General features: G+C 45.4%; 1 protein-coding gene across 1 annotated transcript; it reads right to left on the bottom strand.

Annotated features, from left to right (window-relative positions):
* Positions 1–6,534: 6,534 nt before the first annotated feature.
* LOC134286933 (uncharacterized) lies at positions 6,535–10,395 on the bottom strand. The gene has a single exon (XM_062848635.1). The coding sequence runs from the start codon at positions 10,393–10,395 to the stop codon at positions 6,535–6,537; it is 3,861 nt and encodes a 1,286-aa protein (XP_062704619.1).
* Between the last annotated feature and the right edge of the window lie 354 nt (positions 10,396–10,749).

Here is a 10,749-nt window from a genome sequence, read left to right as displayed (position 1 = left end):
CAGATTGGCATCTTTCCAATTGATGGCTGGATAAATAATCAAGCATAATTTATTCTGACGATCGAACATTGATAGTGAAAAATAAACAAAACTAGTATTTGACAAGTCAGAAGATGGTTTTATTTAGAAGGTTGTATCGGGGATACGATAAAACTATGATACAACCCGAAATCCTAAGCCGGTCTGCATATGAAGTCCTGTAGATTGGGCCAACTAGCCAGAACATGGGCTTTTGGTGGCATATAAGAGCTCGAGATGACTTTCAAGTCGGCATCAATAGTTTTATTGTTAGGGTTTTTGAATCGCTAAAAAATTTCGATAAAATCAAAATTGTTACTTGGGATGTCTCTGACAGATTTTGGGTGGCTGAATCTGAATCCGGGCTCAGATTCGCTCCAGCACGTCACAATTCTGAGCTATACCTCAATTTATAGGGCATAATATTCGATTTTGGGCTTTTTTGACTGCAAGCCATTAAGCATTGAAATATTTTTTTAAGCAATCAAAAGGGTTAGTATGTAAACTTGCATGCAACTTTTGAAGGCTGACTTGTATGAGAAACATCGTACCGAACATAAATAGCTTAAAACTATCAAATTTGATATGGTAAAACGAAATAGTTTGCATGAGTCGTTAATTTAGATGGTAATTGACCAATTTATCTTTTGATTACTTAAAAAAATATTTCTATACTTAATGGCTTGCAGTCAAAAATAGGTACAGCTCAGGATTGTGACGTGCTGGAGCAAATCTGAGCCCGGATTCAGATTCAGCGACCCAAAATCTGCCAGAGACACATAATCTTGCTCTTGAGACAGACCAAAAGTTAATTTTTGTTACGCTGTGTTATTAAGCATATACGAAAACGTTTAAGAAATTGGACTGAATTTTCGAAGTGAACTCTTACCATTGTGGAAAAATTTCTGTACAAAAAAAAAACTATAAATCCTTTTAGATATTATTGAAACATTTTTGGAGAGAATCATAGTTGAAGTTTTAGAATTGCAGTTGGAGTTAACGAATTCTCCTACATGAAAATCTAATTGATTTCTTGAGTATTTTGGTGTGTGTTCTGCTGAAATGTTAGCAGAGTTCTTTTTAATATTTTCATAGCAATGAATAGAAGTATCATTGCACTGAAGCATTTGCTGCCCGGAGGCATTCCAAATAATATATAAGAAAAGTAGTTGCCGAAAAAATATCTTGGCGATACGTAACATCATTTATATCGAATAAGATATCCAAAACTACCAGTTCAACTGACATTAAAAAAAACTTAACACACTTCTTCAAATCGTTGAGAAACACCAAAAATGATGATCGGGAAGAATCTTTCAAGTACCAGTAGGAATCCCGGCACGTATAAAACTTGAAAGAATTCAACTATTCCATAATTCTTAGCAGAAGTAATCTCAGAAGCAATCCCTGAAAAATGCCGGTTAGAATTTCTGAAAGAATCCTTTCATGACTTTCTAAACTCTAAAGCAATCCCAGACAAAAATCTCTGAAGTACCGTTATAGAAATCCAGGAACGAATTGTTGAAGGAATTCCAAAAAAACTCGGAAAGAATTTTTGAAAGAATCCCATTAGAAATTCCGGCATAATTATCTTAAAAATCCAGGATCGCTTGAAAAAAATTAGGCAAAAATCTATATTATTCCATATTCATTTCAGGCAATCGCATCAGGAATCCTTAAATCGTTTAATGAATTCCAGCTCGCAATGTCGAATAGAATAACTAAAAGAATCCTTTCAAGATTTTCTTGAGCAATCCCTGAAGAGGTGTCAGAAGTTATCCGTACAGGAATTTTGGAAAGAACATCTAAAAGAATTCCGAGAGGAATTCTGGGAAGATTCTCGACAGCAATGCCTGAAAAAATCATTGAATAACTCCTGAGGGTATCTCGAGAAAAGCGCAACTCATCCAATCTTATCCCACTCCTTCACCCTACTCCCTACCCTCTACCTTACCGACTTCTCTGCCCTCTATCCCAACCTTCTATCCTACGCTCTATCCTTATTCTCAACCCTACCATATGCCCTACCCTCTACCATAACCCTCTACCTTACCCTCTACCATAACCTTCATCCTATCCTCTACTCTATCTTCTACCGTATTCTCTACACTAACTCTTCTCCCAACCTTCTCTACACCATCCTCCATCCTACTGTCTAGCTACTCTCTACCCTAACCTTTCGCCCTACCTTCTACCAAACTCTTCTACTTCTTCCTTACTTTCTACCCTACCTTCTACCCTAACCCTGTACGTACCCTATCCTTCACCCAAACCCTCTACCCGACCGTCTACAAGACCGTTTACCCTACGATCTATCCAACCATCTATCTTGCCCCTTTACCCTATCCTCTGCCCTTTTACTTATCAAACCTGAATGATAAATACCTATATTGCATGGTATCATAGCTCACATTAACATTCCGTGGCCGCCATTTTGTATTACAAAATGATTGCAAAATGAGATCAAATATCGATTTTTGAACTTCTACTCATCAAGCCCGATCGATGGATAGTATCCCATATTGCATAGTAGAGGAAAGAGGGGCATAACGCCCCGGCTAAGCATATGTGGTCATAAACCTCAAATTATGCTTATTTTAAGGTCGTATTCTGCCTTGGAGAGCAGTTCAGCCTAACTAACCTTACCTAAGAGACTTCAACTTTTGGCCCGCGTACCCACAAAATTTCCCATTCAAATAAACAATTCAAAAAAGTGTTACTTTTTACGTGCCGGAAAACTGAAGGAGGCAAAACGCCTTTTTGGGTGAGGCAAAACACCCGCTGGCATTTCCCGCTTTGACTTGTTGTGAAATACCAAGGGGCTCCATCGAACTCTTCCCAGCAGCAAATGAAGGAGTAGGAGGCGCGTGGTAGTTCAACGGGATGATTCCATATAATCAGCGCGCAATGTCTTAATTTCTGTGCGCTGCAAATTAGGGAATCTTTGCAAATGTGGAAAATCGTCGTTTTTCACGCTTTTCTTTCAACAATAGCAGCTGTTCTTGGACAGAACCTGCTCAGTTTCAGTTCTAGTTTGCTTGCATCCAACGAAGACCTCCACAATATGATGAAATCGCGTGAAGGCGTTTTGTCCCTGGGGGGCGTTATGCCCGCAGTTCCCCTATCCGAAGCAGCATTGCCGTGAAATAGCAAACATTCTGGCGTTTTTGCCGACATCTTAGAACCCAAGCAGCCATTTTTAATTCCAATAGCCATACCACCTGTACAACCTAAGAAATGTGTATGCCAAATTTGGTTGAAATTGTTTGCGGCATTTAAGAGGAATTTCAGAGAAATGAAGCATTGGAAATGAAGCTCAACCATAGCGACAATATGTAATCTTTGCAGCATCGTTTACGCCACCTAGAGAACCAATCACAAATCATATTGTTCACTAGGAACATAGGTATGGTGTAAAGAAAAACTTCTCAGAAGACAGTATTCTAAAACTGCCTGATTCTGAAGATATTTACGTCAAAAGGATTGCCCTAGGGTGCGGGCACCGGTTTTGGCCAGTCTAAGGGAAATCATTTTTATAAAAATAACCAATAATCCAATGAAAACTACCAATGTGTTAAATGAAAGGTTTCGATCTTACTTTATTAGAAAAATGCAGAAATCAAGCTAATAGGCTCAGTGTACCAGTTATGGCTATAGTACCTCAAATTCGCCATAGTTGATTTTCAACCTTTAAAGATACAAATCAACAAGAAAAAATCGTGAACAACAGATCACGAACACAAAAGATGATTGCAATCATTCAAACTTCACAATTTGCTCAAATTATGGTAGAAATAAATCATTTTCCTTAACTTTTCGGCCTCCTTGCACCCTATTTCGCCATAGTGTACCAGTTATGGCAACTCCCATAAGGAATGCATGTAAATAGTGCGAAGTGGAACCCAAATTAACAAATGTGTCCATAACTGGTCCTATCATTGGCACATGCCGTAATAAATATTAAAAGTAGTTTTGGCTCCGTTTCTATATTTTTCCTGTAAAGTATTAAAACAAATCAATCATTTGACTTATTGTTTACATTCGTCGGTCTTCTTCTTATTTTTGTAGAAATAGTTTTTCTTAGGTTGTGCGATAACTGGTACAGGCACCCTACTTGATTTTTGTATTAAAAGTGGCACTGGCCAAAATAGAAGCATTGCCGCAGTTTTGGCCATATTTTCAGTTTTGGTTTCTATTTTGGCCAATCACGTGTATTTCTTATGGGAGTGGCCAAATTAGAAGCACACTGGCCAAAATAGATATATGAGAGCCGTTTTTTTTAAGAAAAAATATTTTTTTCTTCCAGTTTTTAATCAAAATATATGGTTTTCACAGCTGTTATCATCATATTATATTAGAATCTACTAGTAAAAAATAAATGTATGCCGATTTAGATCGAAACAGGCTGAATACCGCACTATGGCCAAAACTCCGGGCTGGCCAAAACTGAAGCTTCTATCCTATATAAATATAGTTTCAGAATCTGTGCGACTTAAAATATTTCATCTTGGGTTTTTTTTATATTTTTGAAGTTTTTCCTATTTTCCAATACAAATGTCGAAAAAAGTCATTTTAAGGTCAATTTCATCCCATATAAAAATGTATGGGGAAAAAACCCAAGATGGATGGTTTTAAATCACACATATTCTGAATCAAGAGGTCCAAAAATACGGTTCTAGCAAAAAAAGTTTGAGGTACATTCACTTTTCATAATGCTTTCCTTTGGACATAGCGTGTACCACTTGACACTGAGGAAGGTTACAAGTGGTAGTCGAAATACGCGTACCTGTCAAAGGATAAGCAAAATGGGGCGGAATTGAAAGGTACAAAACTGATTACACTTATTCGATGATCTACTTGAGGACTTGTAACTATTGATTCGTCCAGTGTGGTTTCCTATAAAGGGAATCACTGCACTAAGTAAAGATCGATAATAACATAAGTAGCTGATTGCGACCGCCATACGTCTTACATCACCAATAAGCCCTTAATATTCAACTATTTTTATTCAAATTATGCGACGATATGGCGTAATTCCCCGTCCATTATGTGTCAAGCACTAGCGATAGTTACTTCCTCATAAAGCGCGAACCGCAACCAAGTGGGTCCAATCAATCTCTCCTTCGCATCGCTCGATTGGCGGGCTCGATTTTTGTTTTGCGTTTTTGCGCTTTTCATGCTTCATCCACCTCCAGCCCGGCGCGCGAGCGTTCTCAACCCGGCTGGGCTGGTGCGCATAAGTGACGGATATGTACCATTGACTACCGTAGGTACATAAGAAGGCACTTCACAAAGAAAGGCGCTCTGCTTCGCTCTATCGGAAGCTACTTTTTGTTTTAATTGTAGGGTATATGTACCATTCCTTGGCCTAATTTGCAAGCCGCCTTGACAGTTTTGACCATAACTCATGAATTAATAGCACTAGAAATAATATGTCGCCCCTATTACACACTCTAAGCAATGCATGTTTCACCAATTGGAAGTAAACTAACGTAAATATTCAAGAATTTACTTAATTAAGTTAAAAAGATTCGATGCGATGGTATGCAACGTTGGTGTTCGAGCGTGAACTATGCACGGAATCGAAGGGCTTTCTTCGCTGCCGTAGCAGCCACCGAAACGCGCGAAAAGTCCGGCACACACTAACGATAATCACTGACCGGGGGCTTGGGTCGCCACAAGCCCTTTGTGTCCAGTACCACTGCCAATTCTTCAGATCTAGGCCGTCTTGGCTCTTCGACTCTTTCGCCAGAGTCCGAAAGATGTTCTCGACACTAGATCTGTCTAAGTCCCGTGGTAACCGGGCACTTAGAAAATATCGCCACTCACTAAACCGATCACCGCACAATTCACAAAACGACTAAGTGTCGTGGTAACCGACAACTTAGGAAAAGATCGACCCGAATTGAACTGCACCAAAAAACGCGCAAAGTCCCTTGGTAACGGGGGACTGTGTATGACCGTGATAAAGCGACGACACAGAAAACGACCGTAGGTACGTTTCGTTTGGACTTCTATTTGGTACTAACTATATACAGTATTTACATTGGTTTCTCCTACCTACTCAACAGTCCACAGAAGGTGGACAATGGCTAGCGTGCGCGTAGCGCTCTCTTCTCGCAATCTCTTGGGAGATATTATTTGTTTGAATAGGGTTGTGTATGATGTTCAGGTATAACAGTTTGAGGTACTAAACAAATTCAATTAAACTTAAACTAAATCATTTGGTTGGATGGGTCCGGCTCCAACATTCCGGCCACCTTGGAACACGGAGGTGTTCAAAAACTTCACGTTGGACGAATTCAGTTTGGGTGGTTGTTGTGGGCTGGACTGGACATCGGGACTGGTGCTGGTGATCGCTCAGTTGTAGATCCTCGCAATAGACCGGGAACAAAAAGAAAAGACCAGGTAGATCGAACAACTCAGCTTAGGGTTATTGGAACCGCAATTACCTGTGCTAAGCGCAGGTGCGCTTCGAGCAAGTTCTCCCTTGCGGGTTGCTCTACCTGGAACGGTTTAAAGACTTGGATCCGGTGACGGCAGAAGGGCGATCTTAGCTACCGCTCGAACGATGTCCTTTCCCGGTGCAGTCCGCAGTGTCACCACTCGGACGACACCATCCTTACCCGGATGAAGCTTGATAATTCTTCCGATCGGCCAGCTGGCAGGAGGGACGTTGTCCTCCTTGATAACGACGATTCGGTCGACCTCGACGACGACCGGAGGATTGCAGCCCTTGGTAGCTCGGGACTGCAGCTGCTGGAGATATTCCGGGTACCAGCGAGCCCAGATGTTCTGTAGGTGCTTCTGGACCAGCTCGTACGATTCCAGACGGTTGTCAGGAATTCCACGAAAATCAACTTCGGGTACCGCTTGTAGATTGGACCCGACGAGAAAGTGTCCTGGTGTTAGGACCTCCAGATCGGACGGCTCACTCGGCATCGGCGTCAGCGGACGGGAGTTCAGACACATCTCGACCTGGGTCAAAAGAGTTACCATCGGCTCGTAGGCGATGCTGCTGTTGCCGACATTCTTGAGCAGGTGCTTCTTCGCTGACTTGACGGCGGCCTCCCACAGGCCTCCGAAGTGTGGCGCTCTCGGCGGGATGAATTTCCACCGAATCTCATTCTCGGAGCACCAATTGAAGATCCTGTCTCGGTCGGCATTGTCCACCTTCAGCATTTGGTAGACGCGGTTGAGTGCGTGAGACGCACCCTTGAACGTCGTCGCATTGTCCGAGTGCAGCTCGGCGATTCTTCCTCTGCGGGCGACGACACGACGAAGTGCTGCTAGAAATGCAGCTGTGGTAAGATCGCTCACAAGCTCGATGTGTACGGCCCTTGTCGCAAAACAGACGAAGACCGCTACGTAGGCTTTCGTTGGTGCACGATTGCGGACGGTTGGCTTGATGAAGAACGGTCCACAATAGTCGACGCCGCAGACGGAAAAAGGTCGAGTTGGTGAGACTCGGGATGCCGGTAGATCCGCTGTGCTCTGCTGGACTAGTGTGGGCTTGCTACGAAAGCAAGTGTGGCAATGGTGAAAGACGGATTTTGTTAAGTTTCTGCCGCCGAGAATCCAGTATTTCTGGCGCAGCGTGGCTAGCAGGAGTTGAGGGCCTGCGTGCAGTAGCTTTAAGTGAAAGAAACTAGCCAGCAGAGTCGACAGCGGATGTTTGGCAGAAAGCACGATGGGGTGCTTCACGAAGTCGGAGAGGGCGGCGTTGCGCAGCCGGCCACCGACACGAATAAGGCCGTTCTGATCGACGAACGGTTTCAGCCATTTCAACGCTGACGATTTGGTGACTCTTTCCCCGCTGGCCAAATCCGAAAGTTCTTCAGCGAACGACTGACGTTGTGCGAGACGACAGAGGTGCACCTCCGCGGTTTGTAGTTCTCCGGAGGTAAGAGGAGCGACTTCCCCATCGTTGAGGGTGAGCTGATTGTACTTTTCCGGATCGGTGCGGCGAAACATGGCGCGTTCTTGCAAAGATCGAAGATATCGCAAACAGAACGCAGTGACACGACGAAGCTTAGAGAAGCTGGAGAAACGGGCGAACAGCTCGTCGTGGAAACCGCTTTGAATGACGCCCATCGAAACTACCGGGACCTTCCGCATCTCTTCGGTGGAAGCTTGCGCGTCTTCATCGACCGGAAGGAGATTCGGCCAGTTCGCCGGAGGGAGTGTCAACCAGTCAGGACCGTTCCACCAACGCTTGCACTGTAGAATGTCGATTGGATTCAATCCCCGTGAGATATCGTCTGCTGGGTTGTCGATGCCAGGAACATGTTTCCAGCGACTCACGGCGACTGCATGCTGGATTTGTGACACTCGATTGGCTACGAATGCCTTCCAACGGCTAGGTGGTGACCGTAACCAGTGGAGAACCGTGGTGGAGTCCGTCCAGAAGTAAGCTGGAGCTGGTATCTTCAGGGCGGCCAACACTTTCTGGAACAGCTGCGTCGACAGTCGCGCTGCACATAGTTCCAGCCGGGCGATGGAATGACGGCTAGATAGTGGAGCTACCTTTGACTTCGCAGTTAGCAGCTGCACTGACACACCATCTCTTGTTTTAGCTCGTACGTAGCAGCAGGAGCCATACGCTCCCTTGGAGGCGTATGAGAAGAAATGGAGCTGGAGGTTGATGACATTCGAAAGAGATGCGAATCGTGGAACTCGAACCTCGCCTAGCATGTGTAGCTCGGAGTGGAATTCTTTCCATTCCTGTTGAAGCTTGATCGGAAGCGGTAAATCCCATTTGCAAGTTTCTCCGTTGTGTTTCAGCGCCCACAAACGCTGCATGAAGAGTTTCGCAACTACGATGGTAGGACCCACGAGACCGAGTGGGTCGAAGATTTGGGCGATGTATGACATCACTTTCCGCTTTGTCAGTACCGCAGCCGGTGGTGGCAGTTGGACCTTGAACCGTAATGTGTCGGTTCTCGGTTCCCACACAAGACCCAGAGTGGAAACGGCCTGCTCGTCCTGGAGATCGTGCAGTGGTTGTAGGGCCAGGTCTTCCGTTGGAACACCGGCGAGAACTTCCGGAATGTTCGACGCCCACTTCTTGACTGAGAAGCCAGCAGTGTTGAGCATAGACGTCACTTGTTCCCGCGCTTGAATGGCTGATTCCACATCGTCAGCTCCAGACAGCAGGTCATCGACGTAGCAGTCGTGAATCACTGGGTCTACAGCAGCTGGATACAGATGTCCATTATCGTGAGCTATCTGCTGCAGAGTTCTCGTGGCGAGATACGGGGCAGATGCAGTACCGTAGGTCACTGTCTGCAATTCGTAGGTGGATATTGGATCGCTGGGGCTCTCACGGAAACGAATTCGTAGAAATCTGCGATCCTCGGGGAAGTGCAGCATCTGCCGATACATTTTCTCTACGTCGGCGACGATAGCAATGCGGCGAATGCGGAAACGCAGAATAATTGAGTACAGGTCTTCCTGTACGACTGGGCCGACCAAAAGCGTGTCGTTCAGCGAATATCCGGACGACGTCTTGCACGAAGCGTCAAAAACGACCCTGACCTTCGTTGTTGTGCTAGACTCTTTGAAGACGGCATGGTGTGGGATGTAGCAATGGGGTTGACTATCATCTACCGGTTCTGCGAGCTTCTTCATGTGTCCAAGCTGGAGGTATTCGTCCATGAAGCGGTGGTACGCGTCCTTGGTAGCAGGAACACGTTCGAGACGCCGCTCGACACTCAGAAGACGGCGATCTGCGATTTCCTTGGAGCTTCCTAGGACAACCATTGGATTGTCGGTTCGAGGAAGACTGACGATATACCTCCCTGATGGATCACGAGTCGTAGTTGTTGCGTAGTGCTCTTCACACCGGTTCTCTTCCACCGACCGCGCAGGACCGTCGGAAATGTCCTCGATTTCCCAGAACCGTTGGAGAGTGGCTTCTAGGGGATCATCTTTCGTAGAAAGGTTACAGATCCGAGGGATACAGTTGTATTGGCTTGATGCGGTCCCAGCGACGACCCATCCGAATGGCGTTTCAGTCAGCCATGGAAGTCCGTCTCCTAACGGTATCTTCCGACCACTATGGAGCTCCCAGAAGGCTTCACTTCCGATGACAAGGTCTATCCTTCCTGGAACGTGGAACTGGGGGTCTGCTAGGGCAACCTTCGGGATATTCCACGACGAAATGTTGATCGGAATGGTCGGCAGCTGTGCCGAAGGATTCTTGAGGATGAGAAACTCCAACTTCGTCGAAAACTCCTGTGTTCTCGATTGGATCGTGGCGGTAATTGCACTTTTCACGTTCTGCGTGGAGAGACCGATACCTGCTATGGATATGTCCACCTTCGACCGGGGGTTGAAGAGTAGCTTCGCTAATGGCTTCGAAATGAAGTTGGACATGGATGCCGAGTCCAGCAAGGCCCTCGCCTGGTGCTCATTGCCGTGCTGGAGACGGTTGCTGAGTAGAGGTTGATGATGACACGGAGGAACTCGGCGACTTCGATAGAGCAGGATCGTGCAGTAACGAGTGATGTTTCTCACGACACGTGCGACAAGTGAACTTCGACGAACACTTCTTTGATTGATGCCCGCTGCCCAAACAATTCCAGCACAACCGCTTCTGCGTTACGAGCTCTCGGCGAAGGCGTACATCCTTCCCAAGGAAGATGGGGCAGTTGCGTAGAACGTGATTGTCGGGGCACGACAGGGAACATGTTGGCGTTGTATTCGAGGATGCAGCGGCGCTGGCTGCGA

The sequence above is a fragment of the Aedes albopictus genome, chromosome 2, assembly GCF_035046485.1.
Source record: "Aedes albopictus strain Foshan chromosome 2, AalbF5, whole genome shotgun sequence".
NCBI classification, from domain to species: domain Eukaryota; kingdom Metazoa; phylum Arthropoda; class Insecta; order Diptera; family Culicidae; genus Aedes; species Aedes albopictus.
Note: the sequence above shows the minus strand (reverse complement) of the source record. Positions and strands in the feature narration are given on the sequence as shown.

Excerpts from the sequence above, each read along its gene's own strand:
- LOC134286933 (XM_062848635.1), bottom strand. The coding sequence starts at position 10,395 with ATGTCCAACTTCATTTCGAAGCCATTAGCGAAGCTACTCTTCAACCCC.